This window comes from Symphalangus syndactylus, chromosome 17 (assembly GCF_028878055.3).
Source record: "Symphalangus syndactylus isolate Jambi chromosome 17, NHGRI_mSymSyn1-v2.1_pri, whole genome shotgun sequence".
NCBI lineage: Eukaryota > Metazoa > Chordata > Mammalia > Primates > Hylobatidae > Symphalangus > Symphalangus syndactylus.
In genome coordinates, this window is record NC_072439.2 from 84899070 (window position 1) to 84920158 (window position 21089).

Sequence of the window (21089 nt, forward strand, 5' to 3'; positions counted from 1 at the left end):
TTATGAAATACATTAAGAGGTTATGAAGCAAATTGGACTTGTGTTTGCTAAACTTCGTTTCCAGCTTAAACATTATCTATTGATACTGTTTTGAAAGAGTAGCACTAACAGATTCCCTTCCATCTCCCCTCTCTTCAACTCCCAAAATTTTTTTTTTGAGACAGGGTCTTGCTCTGTTGCCCAGGCTGGGGTACAGTGGTGCGATCATAGTTTACTGAAGCCTCAAACTCCTGAGGTTAGCCATCCTCCCACCTCAGCTTTTCAAGTAGCTAGTAGTACAGGCAAATGCCAACCCACTCAGCTACTTTTTAATTTTTTTGAAGAAATGGGGTTCTTACTATGTTGCCCAGGCTGGTCTTGAACTCCTGGCCTCAAGTGATCCTCCAACCTCAGCCTCTCAAAGTTTCAGGCGTGAGACACTGTACCCAGCCAACTCCAAATTTTGAATAGTTATGTTACTGTTTCTAACATTGTCTAGGTTTTTTTTTTTTTACAAAGTAAACTGATTTTATTGTGAAATTCTCATAGATGGAAAATTATTTATTCTGTCCATTTCATTTTATAATAACCTTATCACTTATTTTTGTACCATGCATTTCAATTGCCTGTTAAATGAAAAATGTTTTAAAAACTATTAATTTTTGATGTTTTTTGCTTAAATTTTATCATTAAGAAGCCCACAATGCCAGCAGCCACCCCCCAAGCCCTTGTGTGAATGTTTTGGTCACTATTTCAACTTAAGGAAACAATCTTTGACCTTGATCCATTGTCCAGGTTTATGATACTTCAGTTCTATTTGATAACTATAATTCCTGTAGTCTTTAAAATGTGTTCTGATTGGCCGAGCGTGGTGGCTCACGCCTGTAATCCCAGCACTTTGGGAGGCCGAGTTGGGCGGATCACGAGGTCAGGAGATCGAGATCATTCTGGCTAACACGGTGAAACCCCATCTCTACTAAAAATATGAAAAAATAAAAAAAATAAAAAAAAACGGGCGTGGTGGCAGGCTCCTGTAGTCCCAGCTGCTTGGGAGGCTGAGGCAGGAGAATGGCGTGAACCCAGGAGGCGGAGCTTGCAGTGAGCCAAGATCATGCCACTGCACTCCAGCATGGGAGACAGAGCATGACTCTGGCTCAAAAAAAAAAAAAAAAAATGTTCTGACTATTTAACACATTCATATGATTTAAAAAGTCAAAATAATACAAGATGCTGTACATTGAGAAGTTTCACTTCTACCCTTGCCCCTTCTTCTTAGTTCTCCCTGTCCCCATTAGATGATTACTTTCCTTAGTTCTTGTTTATATTTCTGATGTTTCTTTGTGCAGATAGAACAATAATGAATATACTATTATGCACTATGCTTTTTTGATATAATATATTTTGGAACTATTTCCTTAAACATACATAGCATCCTCATTCTTCTTGTAGCTGTATAGGATTCCATTGTGGGATGAATCACAGTTTTAAAATCTGGCCCCTATTGATGGACCCTTGGCTTGTTTTCATTATTTTGCTATTATAAATAATGTTGTAATGAATAACCATGTACAAATATAATTTCACATATGTGAAGGTGTGTTTGTGTTCTCAGGCCCATAATTGTTGATTTAGTATGTTTTATATATAAATGGATCAACATCCTCCCATCTCAGCCTTCCAAGTAGTTTGGGACTACAGTCATGTGCCACCATGCCTGGCTAATTTTTGTATTTTTTGTAGAGATGGGGTTTCCCCATGTTGCCCAGGCTGGTCTTAAACTCCTGGGCTCAAGCAATCCTCCCGCCTCAGCCTCCCAAAGAGTTGGGATTACAGGTGTGAGCCACTATGCCAGGCCTACTATGACTTTTCTATCCCTAAAGGCTGTTTATTTCCTTGTTTATATTGAGACTCATTTCCTCTCTCGGTGAATTTCATTGTCAAGCAATATTTTTTTATAAGGGCTTATTTGTGTTGCATCCTTTGAATTATTTCATGGTTAAGAATATCTGCCTGGTGACAGAGCAAGACTCCATCTTAAAACAAACAAACAAAAGAATATCTCCCTATTGTCTTTATACTTCATATTTTTGGGTCACACTTTCTTTTTCTTAGATCATTGTAGAAATTATTTGCTGGCTTTAAATGTTGTTGTGAAGAAATTGGAAGTCAACTTTAACTTTCCCTTTTTATAGATGATTTTATTTTATTTTCCATAAAGTCCTGAAGACTTCTTTATGTTTGAAGTTTTATGGCTTGTTTCTAATATGTCCCAGTGTTAAACTTTTGGTATCAGTTCTTTTTTGGGACATGCTCTTTTAATCCCAACTTCAATTATTTATCTCAAAGAAATTTCCTTAAATCTTCAAATATATCTTCATTCTATTTTTGAGGTCTATACACCAGAGGCACCAATTATACTTATGTTGGATGGGCCAAATAGCTTCTATATCTAGTAGCTTCCCTGTAATGCTTTAATCATAAGGTTTATCTGTATTACCTGTAATGATCTCAGTCATTCTCTCTGTGAAAATAATATAATTTTCTCCCTATTTATTCTGCCTCTGACTGTTTCTATACATTATGTAGTGTATTGCTTTGACACTCATCTTGTTTTCTTACTATTTCATTTTAACATCTTATCTTTAAACTCTGATTACCTGGAATTCACATTAAGTGACTCTCAGCATTAAGCAATTGTCAGGAATTTCTTTCTGTTCCTTGAATTATGTTTTCTTTGTATTTTACTATTTTCATTTCTAACTTTCTGTTATAGACTAAATTGTATCCCCTCCCTGCCCCCAAATTTACATGGTGAAGCTCTAACTTCCAGGACCATAGAACATGTATTAGGACACAGGGTCTTTCAAGAAGTCAGTAAGTTAAAATGAGGTCATTAGGGTAGGCCTCTATCCAATATGAATGGTATCCTTACACAAAGAGGACATATGGATGCAGACAGGTACAGAGGGAAGACCACAGGAAGGCACAGGCCATCTACAGCCAAGGAGAGAAGTTTCAGAAAAACCAATGCTGCTGAGACTTTGACCTTGAATTTCTAGCCTCCAGAACTGTGAGAATACACATTTCTGTTATTTAAGGCATCCAGACTGTGGTATGTTACTAAGACAGTCTTAGCAAACTAATACACCCTCACTCCTTTTTTTTTTTTTCTTTTTGAGACGGAGTTTTGCTCTGTCACCCAGGCTGGAGTGCAGTGGCGCAATCTTGGCTCATTGCAAGCTCTGCCTCCTGGGTTGACGCCATTCTCCTGCCTCAGCCTCCTGAGTAGCTGGGACTACAGGCACCCGTGACCACGCCTGGCTAATTTTTTGTGTTTTTAGTAGAAATGGGGTTTCACCGTGTTAGCCAGGATGGTCTCGATCTCCTGACCTCATGATCCACCCGCCTCGGCCTCCCAAAGTGCTGGGATTACAGGTGTGAGCCACCGCACCCGGCCTCACTCCTTTTCTTAATTTAATTTCATACTATTCTTATTTTGCTGCAGTATTTTGGCACAGTGGCCATGCAGTTTGTTTTCATCTTGCTCATGCTTGAGTGTGTCAGTCCAGATACTCCATTTCCTATGATGCCATTTGGGTGAATTATGGTCTTTCTTTCCATTGCATCTGAGATCAGTTAATGTTTCCCTTTGGGTTAGATATTTGGATTCTGTTCTCTTTTTCGTAGCATGGAAACTAGCTGCAGCCTGGAGCGATCGTCTGCTTTGGGGTTGCTTCCCCAGTTCACCTCCGTCTGTCCCTACCTTTACTCTTCCCAGTCTTCCGGGGAGCCATTTTCACTATCCCAGGTTGGAAAAGGAAGAAGATAAAGCAACCCACTCTTTATTTTTTTTTTTCCTCCAGGTTTAGTAATGGAGGAGTTCACAGAATTTTTTTTCCTTCTCATCACAGGCTTCTTAGGGTGAATGTGTGTGTGGTTAGGAGGGGAGGCAGGTGAGGAGCCCAGCTCCACTGCCCCCTCTGCTCTCCACCTGGAAAGTGGGCAGGACTGTGAGTAAATTACACATCCAAGTGTTTATTTACTGGCCATTCCAATGAAACCTTTGCTTTTTGTGGTTACCAGAATGCTAATTCAAATTAATTCTAAAAGTAATTGGTACTGGGGTGAGGGGAATAGATAGCAGGAGTCCAAGCAGTGGCCATCATCCAAAAGAACTCACTGAAGAAGGTAGGGAGGAAAATTAAATTTAAGTGGTCATATCTCTCTACGCTTGATTTTAAATTCTGCTTCTTGTTTCATCTGTTAGGGGAGAAATTTCCACATGCTAGAAGGTAAATCTTACATTAATCATTCTGCAGAAGAGTGAGTGGCCGGTGAATAAATACCTCGTCCTCTGCCCTACAGAACTTTCAAGTGCCCTTAACACTGGACACAGGGGAGCCTGCAGCAGGTGCCAGTTTGAAGGAGGAGGTGGAAGGAGATCACAGCTCTCCAAAGCCAAGCTCTTGCTGTTAAGCTCGAGTCACTTTGGGGAACTCCCGGGTCCTCATATCAGATTGTCATCAACATCTCCTGTTTTAAGAGGGAAACAGACATCTCCTGACACTCTGGATGTCTTCAGGGGCTCTTAGTGCTCGTTTGAAGCTGCGGTGTGCCCTCCCCACAGCCCCACTTCTAAGAAAACAAGGAGAGCAAAAATGCCTCCTGGGACAGTCAGTACATTTCCTAAGTAAGCAGTAGTTTTAGAGTTGTTGCCAAATTTCATAAACGTCATGTTAAAAATAACGAATGGCACCTCCGGAAAATTTGGAAAAACAAGAAAACTTCCAGTCAGTAGAATCAAATAAGAACATTCCTCTCCGTTTTCTCTGAATGAAAAACCCCCATCAATGTAATAGGAAACCATGAATAACATCCTAAGCCATATTTTAATAGAATTTTTCCCTCAGATATCAACTGTCCCGCATCAGGAATGTACTGCTTTCGGTGAATGTTTGCGTAAAAGGGAAATGAGCGATCCTCCAGGCAGGGCTACCTCTTCCTGCTTGCCATTCCAGATTGTTTCCCTGCTCTGCCTCCCTCCTCTCCTGCAATGGTCCAAATGGACACATTTACAAGAATAAAACAGCATCAAAGAAAAGCCGACAAACCAGGAAAAAAGTAGCTAAGAAGGCAGACAACACATGAAGTTGAAGGAACTGAAGAGCTAACATTTATTGAGCCCCCTTTTTTTGCCATGATCTTTGATATGTGCTTTAAATTTAAAAAGTGAAATAGGCAGTTTCCTAATTTTTTAAACTGATAATACATTACAATAGAGTAGGATATGTTTTTTTTTTTAAAAATAGTATATTAAGATCATCTATAATTTAAGTAAACCAAATTTGGGTGAAATCCAGGAGTTTAAAATCATTTTGTAATCAACTTTGAAATGCATTGGTTTTTTTAAAGTAATGTTTTTAAAAACTGAAAATCAGCACTCTTGAAAATGTATAAGAAAAATCAGTCAATTTGTAAATGTCTTCCCCATAGTTCTCCCTCTGGGTTTTTGCTTTCTCCCTTCTCACAAGCACGCCGCTCATGTCTCTGCCTATTGCCCCTAATTCCGGAAGCCAGCACTGGTATATTCAGGTATGGCAGAGGGCGTCAAGCACACCTGGCACGGCCTCCCCAAAGCAACAGGAGGAAGTGGGGGAGGTGCCGTTTCTTAGCACTGTGGTAGCCCTTTGGTGGAAAGTTAGGTTTCCTAATCAGCTCACGAGGGTGCAACAGACAGCGAGACAGGTCAATCCTTTCACTTCAGGCTGAATATGATGCTGGAATTCCCAAGACCTTAACTTTGCACATTTTGAAGAAAGTGGGGCTTTATATGCGTTCATATCCTCTACTGGGCCTCTTTCTGGCCACCAGACATGCGGTTAGCAAAATGACAAGCAGTCCTGTGATACTCAGGCCCATGGCCACAGGGATTTCTCTCCTGTTTCTGTCACTGAAGCATTCATCCGCTGTAATTGAAGTCAGAGTAACAAGTGTTACAGACTGGCCACAAATGCTGGGAAGTGGCACTGCCACATCTGCCTCAGCTTTGGAGAGAAGAAGACGGAGGGGGAGATGGAGCTGTTGGGGCTCAGACAACAGTGGGTGAAAACAAGAGGGAAAGGGTCAATACAGTGGATCTGGCACGTGTAGCACTGGTAATTAGTTACGGAGCTTATTAAATTGCAGATCCCCAGACACATGGCCAAGAAATGATAATTCAGTGGGTCTGAGCTGGGGCCGGGGGGATTCTGATGCTGCTTCCAGGCAGATCCAACTTTGAGAAAATGCTAGTTTGGCCTAGAGGGTTGTGATCAGAGTTATGTCTTGACTCTCAAGCTAGAGTAATTCCCGGAGCCATATTCTCCAACTCTAGTAATAGTTTGAGACAGAGTCTCACTGTGTCACCCAGGCCAGAATGCAATGACACAATCTCGGCTCACTGCAACCTCCGCCTCCTGATTTCAAGTGATTTTTATCCCTCAGCCTCCCGAGTAGCTGGGATTCCAGGCAAGTGCCACCATGCTGGGCTAATTTTTTGTATGTTTAGTAGAGATGGGGTTTTGCTATGTTGGCCAGGCTGGTCTCAAAGTCCTGGCCTCAAGTGATCCACCTGCCTTGGCCTCCCAAACTGCTGGGATTACAGGAGTCAGCCAACACACCCAGCCCTAACTCTGTGTTTCTTAAAGGGGCTGCTCAGATAGCTTGGGGCTCCTAAATCAGCATAATAAACAGCAAAAGGAAAGGACAGCAAAAACCCTAAAACTCAATAAACAAAAAACAATGTTTGCAGGTTCCAGGATTTTAGGGAAGAGGAGATTTTAGGAGTCAGGAGTCTACTGTTTGGGATGACCATTATGTTTTACAAGGCTCAGCTTTGACACTTGCTGGATTCCTCTCCAGTTCTTCCAGCCCCATCAATCAAGACTTCTTTAGTCCACCCTCTCATCACCAATGCTGTCAATCACAACTTCCTCTGGGCTCCCATAACCCTTTGCACATGTATCTTTTAAACACCATATGGTATGGTAACTTGCTCCTCTTTTCCCCCTTCTCTTACTCTCTAGTAGAAAATCCTGTTTACAGAATGACATATCTCTTCACATTTGAGCATCTTTAGTGAAATTTGAAGTGCAAAGACTAAGAAGATGGCGTTGAGTTGACAGGGTGACAGTGGGAGAACAAGGGGAACATTTTGGAAGTGGAATTGTTAGGGCTTTGTGACTATTTGTATGAGAGGGTGCTGGAGGGAGAGGAGTTAAGGAGAACTCTGAAGTCTGTTGTTTGGAAAACTATCCAATTAATGATGGTTTTAAGAAAAAAAAATGTAAAGACAAGCGAGCTTTTCTATGCATCCCTGTGAACACTGGCGTGCACTGCTGAAGGTTTTATTTCCTACCTCTGCCACTAAGAGGTTTCCCAGATCTGATCACTTCCTGCTTCATAGAGGTTCTGAAGGGGAAGAAGAGCAAGTGTGTACCTTTTTTTAAGATCACACGATTACAGAAGTTTTTCAAACCTTCATAATGATTGTAAAAGAAAGAAATAGTTTTTCAACACTAGCAGTTTTGAGAGTGGATGGACAAATGGGGCCAACCTCTACTGGCAAATTTTTATATGACTGTGGGACTCCAACAAAGCCTACAGAAACCAGGGGACCCAAGGCAAGCAACGCCCCATCCTTCCTCTACCAAATGCTTCCCACTGAGTACATGAGGAGAAGTTTTCTGCTACACGCATCTGCAATTTCATGATGGAACCCAAAGCAAAATCAGATTAATATTGTAGACATTTAAACTACGGCTAAACTTCTAGCTAAATCTATTTTTGATAACTGGGAAGTACTCATCACATTTTTTAGTTATTATGAGAGGGATGTTTTATAAATCGAAGTACATGACCCTCCTGGTTATATGTAGAAATCCTCATAACACTGTTTTCCTGGAAGGGAGAAGAGGGCGTTTTCTGGTATCTGACTCTCCTGGTCATATGCAGAAATCCTTGTAACAATGTGTTCCAGGAAGGGAGAAGAGGGCTTTTCAGGAAAGTCACCCTGGTCTGTTCCTGGCCCTTGCCCAGGGACGTGTTTTCCTCCAGGGCAGTCATCAGGCAAGCTCTGCCTGTGATGGTCAGAACTCAAAGCAGAATTAGAGGGAAACTAAAACCAACTATGAGGAAACACTGTTGGGTGCGACAGCTTATAACTGAGACGAGGGGCTCCAACAGCTTGTGATTGAGACGAGGGGCTCCAACAGAGTTTCCTTCTATCTTGAGTTGCTGCATCTTGTTCTTTCCCCTCTGCAGGAGGGGAAGAAACTATTCTGAAATCTCGATTTTACACATTACTGATACTCAGGATCTTTAAAGTGTTCTCCAAACATATCTGAATTTACACCCAACAGGACATAAAGGGAAGTCGCAGGTGGTATTTTCTGTTGTTTTGATTGAGCGCGTGAGTGTTTAAATGAGTAAGAATGTGTGTGAGTCGAAGAGAATGTAACCTGCTGCAGGACAGCCGTGACTGGGTGGGTGCAGGTGCCTGATTCTGAGGTGGCCAGAGGAGCCTGGCCCTGTGAGCTGTGTGGAATCACACTGTCCCAGGAAGCTCATGGTTGCTCCTTCGGCAGCTACAGACAGAAAACAATTTGGATCTACCCTGGGGTCTCTAAAGTGTATGTTTGCAACCTGATCGACCCTTAACTTACCATTTCCAAAGTGGTCATCTTCAAAATCAAAGGCTTGAAGTTGGACATTGGTTGTTTTCAGCTGCAGGTGGGCTGACAGCTGGAGGCTCTGTTCACTCACGCACTTGAAGGAATGCCCGACCGCTGTCTGGAACATCACCACCGCATGTTTGATTCCTTGGTAAATTGTCTCTGAAAAGGTGACAGATAGATGCATAAGAGTCCTGACAGGTATCCACTGAGCTCCAGCTGTGGCCAGGCTGCCTGTGCGCAGCTAAATGGCCTTCCTTCCAAGGGGCTCTCTGGGGGTTCTGCCACCTTCTCCCCATGAAAAAACACCCTGGTGCGGTTTGGAGACTTTTTCGGCTGCTCTGTTTGGGGTATAAGGGAGATACCTCACATAAACTGGAATGCGAAAACTCTGAAATGAGAACTTTTGAGAATGTGTTCTTTGGTTATTTTAAATCATTGGGGACAGAGTGGGTGGGAACTAGTCAGTACTTGGGGGCTATAGAGAGGTGCCTCCAAAATTGTAGAGAAAAGAGAAGATTGCTTTCTGAGACTTAGAAAGTCACAGAACCCTTAATGAATCAGTGAAGGGACATGCAGTCAGCAAATGAAGCACTTGCCTATCACCAGACTGAATGTATTAGACGAGCAGGGTCAAGCACTCACTAGGTGCCAGGTGCGGTGGCTCATGCTTGTAATCCCAGCACTTTGGGAGGCCGAGGCGGGCAGATCACCTAAGGTCAGGAGTTTGAGACCAGCCTGACCAACATAGAGAAACCCTGTCTCTACTAAGAATACAAAATCAGCCGCGCATGGTGGCACATGCCTGAAATCCCAGCTACTTGGGAGGCTGAGGTAGGAGAATCGCTTGAACTTGGGAGGTGGAGGTTGTGGTGAGCCGAGATTGTGCCATTGCACTCCAGCCTGGGCAACAAGAGTGAAACTCCGTCTCAGAAAAAAAAAAAAAAAATAACTCATTAGGAGGGATTGTTGCATCCATCCACAGAAACAGAGAGAAGGGAGAGGCCCATCTCTTCCCTTCCGAGTGCCGCCTGGGGAGAGAAACCTGCCCAAGGACTGTCCCTCTCTTATGACAGGTACACCCTGTTCAAGGAAGTGGAGGCTTCAAGGCAGATGAAGTTAAACATTTTAATAATTGAGGCCAGGCATGGTGGCACACGCCTGTGGTCCCAAGTACTTGGGAGGCTGAGGTGGGAGGATCATTTGAGCCCAGGAGTTTGAGGTTGCAGTGACCTATGATCATGCCACTGCACTCCAGCCTGGGACACAGAGCAAGACTGTCTCTAAAATAAATAAATAAATAGGCCGGGCATGGTGGTTCACGCCTGTAATCCCAGCATTTTGGGAGGCTGAGGCGGGCAGATCACTTGAGGTCTGGAGTTTGAGACCAGCCTGGCCAACATGGTGAAACACTGTCTCTACCAAAAATACAAAAACTAGCCGGGAGTGGAGGTGGGCGCATGTAATCCCAGCTACTCAGGGAGGCTGAGGCAGGAGAATCGCTTGAACCCAAAAGATGGAGGTTGCAGTAAGGTAAGATTGTGCCACTGCACTCCAACCTGGGCAACGGAGCGAGACTCTGTCTCAAAAATAAATAAATAAATAAATAAATATAATTAATCACACAATGAACTCCATTTTCTCTAATTCCATGCTTACTAAGCACCCTCTGACTATACTACAGCTTCTTGAATGGTAGACATTTCACTGGCCAGAGGACCCAACTGTCTGGTCCGCTTAGCAGTTACAGTAAGGAATAGTCCCATGATGAATTAACAAGGTGGCATTAATGCCAGCGTCTGTACATGCAAATGCCCTACACAATGTACTGAATTATCTGTGTACACTACTGGATCATGTGTTATATCCTGGGTAGTCTGCTACTACCATCCTCACTAACATTACAACTGTCACTACTGTGATTACAACTGATTACTATTCTTAATACCCCCACTAACATGAAAATCATCATGACTGTGACTCCTTAAGCTCCTGCTCAGCCTTTAGGATCAAGACCTAGAATTGATTTTCCCATACCCTCAGCCTCTAAATTAATTTTTGATCAGACTTCCCCTGCCTTGTGTTTTTTTTTTTTTTTTTTTTTTTTGAGGCAGTCTCACTCTGTCGCCCAGGCAGTGGTGAGATCTTGGCTCACTGCAACCTCTGCCTCCTGGGTTCAAGCAATTCTCCTGCCTCAGACTCCCGAGTAGCTGGAATTATAGGCACCTGCCACCACACCGGGCTAATTTTTTTTTTTTTTTGTATTTCTAGTAGAGACAGGATTTTGCCATGTTGGCCAGGCTGGTCTCGAATCCTGGACCTCAGGTGATCTGCTCGCTCAGCCTCCCAAAGTGCTAGTATTACAGGCGTGAACCACTGCACCCAGACTCCCCTGCCTCTTGAGAGATTTCTACTCTATTGCTGGCTAAAATCTAGTCTGTACCTAGTGATAACATTAGCTAATTTATGTTAGCACTCACAATATTTATTCTCTATCCTAACTGAGGAGACAGGTCTAAGTGAATTAACGTATATGAAAATGAGTTGTCAACTATGCTATATTACTTACATTTTAACAAACAATCATTGGCAAATCTCCCTGAACGTATCAATACAATGTAGCTGATATTTTAAGTAGACATTACTCCACATTTTCATTTCTTGGTAAGTTTCTTTGGCATAAATTCCTTAATTGGTAAAATAATGTTTAAGCTAGTCAAAGGACAGAGCTTTGAAAAGGAGAAAACAGACATGAAAACTCTTAGTACGGTAACTGCCACAGGGGCATACAAACAAATAAAGGTTATTTAACTTTGCAGGGAAACATTTGAGGCCTCTGAGAGACATCTTGTGTGAGTGGGAGCTTTGCTTCTCTGGAAGTGAACACTGTAGTTCTCTGAGTTCACCCCACTACGAGTCATTCTCCACACAGCAACCAAAGTGAACCTTTATAAATGTAAATCTGAGGTATCATTTTCCTCTCTCCCCTAGACCCCTCGGTGGCATCCTTTCACACTTTAGAATAAAGTCCAAAGTCCTGACCCTTGCCTCGCCCACTGGTCCTACATGCTCTGACCTGGCTGTCTGTCCCTTGACCTCATTCGCTGCTTGTTCTCTCTCCGGGCACACTAGCACTCTGCAGGTCCTTGAACACACTAGCCAGCTCACCCCTTAGGGCCTGTGCATCTGTTCTTCCTGCCATCTGGAAAGAGCTTCCCTAGGCCCAGATACCCCCAAAGAGCTGAATCTCTCTGCTCATACTTCACATCTTCAGAGAGGGCCTTTCTCCTCTGAGGGCTTCCCTAATGTCCCACCTAAAATAGCTTTCGATTCCTCTCCACTCCCCCTGCTTGTGTTTGTTCATAGAATTTATCACTACTTGGCCAGGTGCAGTGGCTCACGCCTATAATCCCAGCACTTTGGGAGGCCGAGGTGCATGGATCACCTGATGTCAGGTGTTTGAAACCAGGCTGACCAACGTGGAGAAACCCCGTCTCTACTAAAAATACAAAAATTAGCCAGGCGTGGTGACAGGTGTCTGTAATCCCAGCTACTGAGGAGCCTGATGCAGGAGAATTGCTTGATCCTGGGAGGCAGAGATTGCAGTGAGCTGAGACCAAGTCACTGCACTCCAGCCTGGGTGACAGAGTGAGACTGTCTCAAAAAAAAAAGAACTTATCACTACTTAACAGAGCACAGGAGTCCCCCTTATCCTTGGGGGATACATCCCAAGACCCCCAGTGTATGCCTGAAGCCAACCAGTGTATACTGAACTCTAGATATACTATGTTTTTTTCCTGCGTATACATATATACCTGTGATGAAGTTTAATGTATAAATTGTTCACAGTAAGATATTAAAAACAATAGCTAATGATAACATAGAAAAATTGTCACACTATAACAAAAGTGATGTGCATGTGAGCTCTCTCTCTCAGAAACTCTAATTGTACTGTACTCACCTGTTTTTGCACCAACCATGAAAAGTGAAACCGTGAATAAGGTGGGGGGGGGGGGGTACTGTATTATCATTTAATGTGGTGTTGTCCTCTTCCTCTTCTAGAATGTAAACTCCAAGAGGGTAAGAACTATTAGTTTGAAAAATTATGGATCCCCAGTGCCTAATACAGGGCTTGGCACCTAGCAGGCACTAACTACATTTTAGTAGAACGAATGTATGATTCCCAGAGTATAGAACAAGCTGCACTATCGACAGCAAATCTGTCAAAAAGCCACTAAACTCTTTATTGTCGCCAATCATAATCTCTGAAGTAATCTAGTCCAGCCTCCTTTATGAGCAGATGGGCAAATTACAGCACACAGTGGCATAGTAAAGGCCCCCAAAATCACATTGCTGGCTGCTTTCTCAGTCTGTTCCTTAAAAGCAGCATCGGCCGGGTGCAGTGGCTCACGCCTGTAATCCCAGCACTATGTGAGACTGAGGTGGGCAGATCGCCTGAGGTCAGGCATTCGAGACCAGTCTCGCCAGTGTGGTGAAATCCCATCTCTACTAAAAATACAAAAATTAGCTGGGTGTGGTGGCACACGCCTGTGATCCCAGCTGCTTGGGAGGCTGAGACAGGATAATCGCTTGAACCCGGGAGGCAGAGGTTGCAGGGAGACGAGATCGTGCCACTACACTCCAGCCTGGGAAACAGAGCAAGACTCCATCTCAAAAAAAAAACAAAAAAACAGCAGCATCAAACATGTGCGGATTCAATGGGATGAAAGGTGAGCTAACCAGAAACAGCGTCATGGCTGGTAGAACAGGCATTCTGTAATTACTAACCTGGATCTGAGATGGTCAGATAGGCTTCCACTTCACTGACATAATATGATTCTTCATCCTGTAAAACAGCAGGGTGTTAACCTTTGGGTTATCTCTATTCATATGTTTACAATCTTGGTTTATAAAATTTGTTTAGGATTGCAGCTATTAAATCTGGATATAAGGGCTGGGGAGTTACTTGGTACTGGGTCATAATTGTGTATGAAAATTCCAAAAAAGTAAACATACCACAAATAAATAAATAATAACTAACAGTTTCTCCCTGGCCCCAAATTTCCCTACTGCATACTAGTTGCTAGGGCCTGATATTCAAATTCCACCAGTACAATTTGAGTCCCTTCGGTTGGGCCAAATTTCCCCCTGTTAAAATGCAAGTCCACTGGGAAGGTGGAGGAGCAAAAGCATATATTAAGCTTTTACTAGCAATTAATATCTAAGGGTAGGAATTCTTATCCTGAGATCACTCATCCTTTCCTTTTATTTTTAAGACCATCAATCTGGCTTAGAAGGCTCATCCTTAAGGATACCATGGGAGGACCTCCCGGGGTCCATCAACCCTCTGGGAAAAACAATGTATACAAAATGGTGTGTATGTGTTCCTACATAGGGTGTGAATGGCTTTACACAGATTAATGGGTCTATGTCTTCAAAATGGCTAAATGGGGCCACTGGGAGGGATTATGGGAAGAAATGCCTTACCCTGAGATCCCTGGGTATTCTCTAGAAGAGAACCCCAAGTGGTTGTATTTAAAACATAAAGCAGTGCCCCCACATTTCATCTAGGAATTATCTTTCCAGAAAAGCAAAAACAAACTACAAAACAGCCCTGTAAAAACAAAGGGCATGAAACCTTCTAGGGAACTGAATTAGGGTGTAGAAAGGTAAGTTGAAAAGGGAGTTTCCGTTTTTTAATTGAGGTGATCCACAGTGTTCTCAGTTTTAAACATTCCTTAGAAAACCATCTACAAGTAGGAGGTGCGAGAATGGCAGAGCAGCCCAAATCAGAACCTGAAATTGAATTACTTTTAGAGGTTTCAAATATAGTCATTAGAGAAACTTAACAATACTAATTTTGACCACATTATAGCTCATTTGTGTATTATTAGTGGATAAAATGTTGATCCATTACACAATAAAAGGGTTCCATAAATACAAACTGTTTTAGTAAGGTCATTGATACTGATACATTGAGCTCTAGATCCTACAATTCATTGAATAGCACCTACCACACAATAGCTTCTTACCCTGTGTTAGGCACCGTCACAGGCACTTCCATGCACTTGCCTTATTTAATCCTCACAATAATCATGAGAGAAAATGAGGCTGGGTGACTTGCTCCAGGTCACAGCCCTAAGAGGTGGCAGGGGAAGATATGACCTCCAGCTCTGCCTGCCTCCAAGTCTAGCCTTTAGCATCTCTTTCATACCCACTCCATGCCAGAGATTGTTCTAGGTCCTGGGAGAGGACCTGGTTGCCTCCATCAAGGTGCTCAGTCTCTTGGGTCTTGAAGGCAAGTTGAACAATGCCCTTAGACCATCCATTTGCTTTAGGGAGAAACACCTCTTTTAAAAAGATACTATCTTTGTGTTGCTTTTATATACCATTTATTTAGGGTATTTTTTAAAAATTTGGAGCCTCTTTTAATATAAGAGAGACTTATATTTCAGGGTCCACAGTCAGGGTTACAAGACCCCCACCCCATCCCTAAGGGCAAAGCGGGTCCATTGAGGGGTTTTAAGCAGGGCAGTGACATGAACATAGCTTTGTTTTTGGAAATGGCTTGGGCTGCACTGTGAGATTGATTTGAGGAGCAGCAGCAGAATAGTGATGAGGTCAGCTCAGACTCCTCAGAGGCCTCTTGGAATCGTCCGTTTGGTGTCTCCCTGACCTGTCCCACCTAAGGGAAGAATGCTTGGCATTTCTGTGAGAGTTCCACAATTCGCCATGTGCATGCTTTCACTGACATTGCCTCACTTGATCCTTACAACGACCCCCTGAGACAGAATCGATATTATCAGACCATTTTACAGCTGAGAACAAAGAGGCTCAGAAGAGTTAAGCATCTATCACAGATGCACATAGTTTGTAGGTGAGACAAAGCAAGATCCTGCCCTACATTTTCCTCCACGGGATATGTGGGTATAGAACAAAAATTCATTATGTGAGAATTTACTTTCACATTCCCTGAAATGCAGCTGAAACCTATAACCATTGATGGGAAGCAGGACCGGCTACATAATGAATTTTTGGGGCTTAGTGAAAAATGAAAGTGCAGGGCCATGTGTTCAAAAATCGAGAATTTCATGGGGCAACAGCAAAGCATGAAAACAAGTCTGAGCCCTTCTGGATGCACAGGCGGAACACCTGTGAACCCGTCCCTGATAGGCAGGGCCACTGCTGTTCCACAAGAATCTATGCTTTCTAGGGCTAATCAAAAAATGAGGCCTTCCACAAGTGGAGTGCTCACATTCACTGCGAGTTCATCTTAAGGACACACAGGACAGAGTCTGGAACCTGTACTCAGATTTCTTTCCATTTTGACTGAGTCAAAATTAGTGAAACGTTGACTAGGACTAAGCTGCTGTCTAGCTTTTTTTTGAGTTGGAGTCTCCCTCTGTCGCCCAGGCTAGTGTGCAGTGGCAAGATCTTGGCTCACTGCAGCCTCAACCTGCTGGGCTCAAGTGATCCTCCTGCCTGAGCCTCCCAAGTAGCTGGGAGGGACTACAAGCATGTGGCACCACAGCCAGGTAACTTTTTTAAAAAAAATTTTTATAGAGATGGGATCTCACTATGGTGCCCAGGCTAGTCTTGAACTCCTGGCCTCAAGAGATCCTCCCTACTTGGCCTCTCAAAGTGTTGAGATTACAAGGAATGAGGCTTGAGGTATGAGCTACTATGCCTAGCCATGATGTCTATCTTTAGGGTAAAGGAAAAGTATCTGTTAGGTGGATTCATGTAAACAAAAGGGCAGGGGGATATTTAGTTTTCTTAAGATTACAAGTTTGACTTGACATGATCATACTTCAATTGCCCTACACATCTCTTCTGACTCACCCTTTCCACATGGTATTTAAGCCCTGGGTCTCAGGGTTAATGGCATGGGGATATACCATCTTGACTCACCACCATTCAAGACAGACAAGGCTTCTGTTCATACATTCCTATGAAGTGTCTCTTTCCAAGAAAAAAAAAGATTCCAAGTTTTACATAATTTATGCTATAGAATGAGGCTTAGTTAGACAATTGTGCCACTTTATTCTGTAGAGTTGTAGTGTTACAGCATATTCTTAAAGGAAATAAAATCGTCTTTGGTAAACTTTTTTCCAGAAATATTTTAGGCTCTGTGGTCCTTCATTAATCCATCAAGGAACCTTAACACCCTCCTTAGCAAAACTGAGGGTCCACCAACATGTCTACCTTTGTACAGACATACAGGGGTCTGGCACCAACCAGCTAATTCATCCTGCCCAGGACGCCAGCATGCCAATAACCATGGGGTCCTAAGGTCCCCCGGTCCACTTCTGCAAAACACACCATGGAAGTTTCATAGTCCTAGCTGTTCAGGATGTGGATTTTGTCTTCAGCATTAATCATGTCTTTTTCACTCAGCATTGTTGTGACTAAATCAAGAAAGCTTTGTTCTGGACATAGCAAAAGGAACCTGTGATCTACTTTTTGGCACTTTGACCCAGAGTTCTCCGCAAAATTTAGATTTTCTCCTTCATTGGTTCATTTGTTTATCAAACGTTTGCTAAAAATATACTATACGCGCGGAGTCAGGGTGGGCACTAGAGAAGAGATGTGAAGGAGCCATAGTCTTTGCCTTGGGGATGGCAAAATGTGTGACAAGTGCACTGATGAAGTTTGGGGAACAATGAATAGAGTTTCAGGGAACTAAGAGGAGGAAGTCTCTCATTTTACCTGAAGTGGAATTGGGGAAAGGGGAATTTCACAGGGTGATGATATTTGAGTTATTTTAAGGATGGATGCTAAAGGAGCTGAGGGATGGGAGAGGGGCCTTCTAGGCAGAGGGAAAAGTACCAGGGGAAACACGGCATGGAAAGTACAGATCACTTGGGGAGTTCTAAGTGGTGCACTGTGAGGGTGTTAATACTTGAACACTGGTCACGGTCCTCAGAAGCCCAGCTCGTAGGCCAAGAGGGCTCCAAATGCCCCTTAATGGCTCTGGAGACCAGTTTGAGCAACATAATGAAAACTTATCTCTAGAAAAAAATACAAAAATTAGCTGGGCGTGGTGGCATGTACCTGTAGTCCCAGCTACTCAGGAGACTGAGAGGTGGGAGGATCACTTGAGTCCAGGAGGCCGAGGCTGCAGTGAGCTATGATCGTGCTACCACACTGCAGCCTGGGTGACAGAGGGAGGCCCTTTCTCAAAAAAAAAAAAAAAAAGCTCTGGGGAAACACGAGGTGGGTCTGCAGCATTGATTCCAAGACCTCAGTTGGCCAGCGCACTGCCTGACCCTCGCACCTCTCCTCTCTTGATGGTTGATTTCACGAGCCATGGCTGGAGACCTAGAGCTGCCCAGCCAAAGGGGCGGAGGAGAAAGGGATAGTCCTGCGCACAGAACGAAGTTACTGAAGAATGTTTTAAAAGCAACTATCGCACCAGGAAGGATGTTGCAGGGAGGTGGGGGCAGAGACATATGTGATCTTGAACTTGAAGGGTCTGAACAACTTTCAGATGTCACCCTAACCAAATGAGACACTGACAGGGAAAGGTTTTCGGTTCTTTAAAAAATGAAACTGAGGGAAAAAAGAAAGGAAATCCACCTCTCCTGACCCCACTAGGGGCCAAATACCACGCTGAGCACTTTTACATTCTTTAGCTCAACGCACTCTCACGGCAACCCAGCAAAATAAGCACTCATTGGCTCCATCTTACAGAAGAGGAACTGAGGCTCAGAGATCATGGGCAGCCTGTCCACGGTCACAGTGCGAATGATATGGATAATTTGCCTTGATTGAGCAACAAGGTTAAGTGACTGATTTTTCTTTACGTTGTTGTCATTGGTAGTATTTCAATTAAAAAAACTACAAATTGGGCTGGGCACAGTGGCTCACACCTGTAATCCCAGCAGTTTGGGAGGCCGAGGCTGGGCGGATCAGCTGAGGTCAGGACTTCAAGATCAGCCTGGCCAACGTGGCGAAACCCCGTCTCTACTAAAAAATACAAAAATTAGCAGGGTGTAGTGGTGTGCGCCTGTAATCCCAGCTACTCGAGAGGCTGAGGCAGGAGAATCACTTGAACCCAGGAGGCAGAGTTTGCAGTGAGCCGAAATCATGTCATTGCACTCCAGCCTGGGCAACAATAGCAAAATCCGGTCTCCAAAACAAACAAACAAACAAAACCCTACAAATTGAAAGCTGGAACTATAGCCTATATTTCTGTTATTTTTCTTTCATAGCCAAGCTCATTGTTAGGGACAAAGTAGGTGCTCAGTAAATTCTGACTAATAAACGAGTTGATAAATCAGGCCTAATCAACATCCATTTATCATTCTACAACTTAGCTCTCATAACATCTATTATATTATAATGAATAAACTCACATTTTCTAAGGTTCTCTTTTTCTCTAGAGCCGTGGTTTTCAACTGCACATGATTTTTGCCTCCCAGGAGACATTCTGAGTTGTCAGACTGGGGTGGGCAGTTGCTCCTGGCGTCTTGTGGATAGAGGCCAGAAATGCTGCTAAGCATTTTTCAAGGCACAAGGTAGTCCCCACACAAAGACTTATCTGGCTTCAAATGTTAATACTGTTGCTGTTGAGAAGTGCTGGTTTAGAAAGCAGCCACATTTCAAAAGTGACTGACTGAATGGTTGAGTCCATTTCTCTTTTGGAAAAATCTAGAAGGCTTTCTTACCTAAATACACTTCACACAGTATACCCATTAGGGCAGAAGTCACAGCTTCAGAATCCACAGGCCAAACCTGGCCTTCAGTTGTATGTTTTTTGGTCAGCATGGTGTTCAAATTTTTTTTTTTTTTTTTTTTTTGAGACGAGTTTTGCTCTTGTTGCCCAGGCTGGAGTGCAATGGCACAATCTTGGCTCACTGCAACCTCTGCCTCCTGGGTTCAAGCGATTCTCCTGCCTCAGCCTCCATAGTAGCTGGGATTACAGGAATGCGTCACCATGCCCAGCTAATTTTTGTATTTTTAGTAGAGACCGGGTGTTGCCATGTTGGCCAGGCTGGTCTTGAACTCCTGGCCTCAGGTGATCCACCCGCCTCGGCCTCCCAAAGTGCTGGGATTACAGATGTGAGCCACTGCGCCCGGCCCTCACATTTTTAAAAATGTGTTGCCAACATTAAAAAAACATGTGCTTTTCTAGAAAGATCTAGATTTCTGCCTTATCTGGAACAATCAGAAGATCTGGCAATACCACCCTCTCCTTACCACCTGATTGAGGGGACATGTAAAATATTGAGCAACTGTGCCTGTAATTCCAGCACTTTGGGAGGCCGAGGTGGGTAGATCACGAGGTCAGGAGATCGAGACCATCCTGGCTAACATGGTGAAACCCCATCTCTACTAAAAATATAAAAAAATTAGCCGGGCGTGGTGGCACGCGCCTGTAGTCCCAGCTACTCGGGAGGCTGAGGCAGGAGAATCGTTTGAACCCAAGAGGCAGAGGTTGCAGTGAGCCAAGATTGCGTCACTACACTCCAGCCTGGGCAACAGAGTGAGACCCCGTCTAAAACAAAGAAAAAAAATATTGAACAACTGGCACAGAGGGGAAGCCACTCAGAATGGACATTGGACCATCCCAAATAAATGCCATAAAGGACACTGATAATCCCCGGGGCTAGACACCAGCCCTGCCATTTGCACCATCTGCAGTGCTAAATCCTAGGGAGATGAGCACTCTCCTGTCCCTCCCTTTTGTCTCCTAATTTCTGAGGCCTTGTCAGTTGCCTCATTACTTCATGCTTACTTTAATATTTTTCTTATTAGATTGAATGGGAATTGAAATCTTTCTTGTCTTTAATTTTTGATGAAGACCTATTTTGATCTTCATCAAAACTGGTAAAATAAAAATTTAGGACTGCTTGTTTCAATGAAAACAATTTTTTTTTTGCTTTGCTTTGCTCATTAAGTTATATGCCTAGCACCTGTAATTCTTGAATTCAGGGTCCCTGTTTTGGCTTAAACGAGTTCTTATTGACTGATGTTTTTTAGAAACAGTCTCACTCTATCAGCCAGGCTGGAGTGCAATGGCACAATCATAGCTCACTGCAGCTTTGACCTCTTAGGCTCAAGCAATCATCCCACCTCAGCCGGCATGTGGTAGCTGGGACCACAGGTACACGTCACCATGGCCAGTTAATTTTTAAATTTTTCGTAGAGATAGGGTCTCGCTATGTTGCCCAGGCTGACCTCAAACTCCTGGGCTCATGCAATCATTCCACCTTGGCCTCTGATAGTCCTGGGATTACAGGTGTGAGTCACCACTCCCAGCCAAGTTCTTTTTTAAAATGCAGAAATTCAAAGGTGTCAACAACATACATTGAGGAAAGGACAGTCTCTTCAATAAATGGTGCTGGGAAAACTGGATATCTATATGCAGAACAATGAAACTAGACTCCTATCTCT

General features: G+C 43.4%; 1 protein-coding gene across 2 annotated transcripts in view; it reads right to left on the bottom strand.

The window, feature by feature from the left end:
* LAMP3 (lysosomal associated membrane protein 3) overlaps positions 1 to 21089 on the bottom strand; it is a 39719-nt gene that overhangs the window by 3361 nt on the left and 15269 nt on the right. Inside the window, exons 4-6 of one of the 2 annotated variants that reach the window (XM_063621820.1) lie at positions 13479 to 13536; positions 8682 to 8852; positions 5130 to 5945 (exon numbers count right to left, since the gene is read on the bottom strand). In XM_063621820.1, the coding sequence (XP_063477890.1) occupies positions 5806 to 5945; positions 8682 to 8852; positions 13479 to 13536 (369 nt within the window). In that variant the 3' untranslated portion in view covers positions 5130 to 5805. Of the gene's footprint in view, positions 1 to 5129; positions 5946 to 8681; positions 8853 to 13478; positions 13537 to 21089 lie in introns of those variants that run through there. The other variant, XM_063621821.1, reaches the window with a different exon arrangement.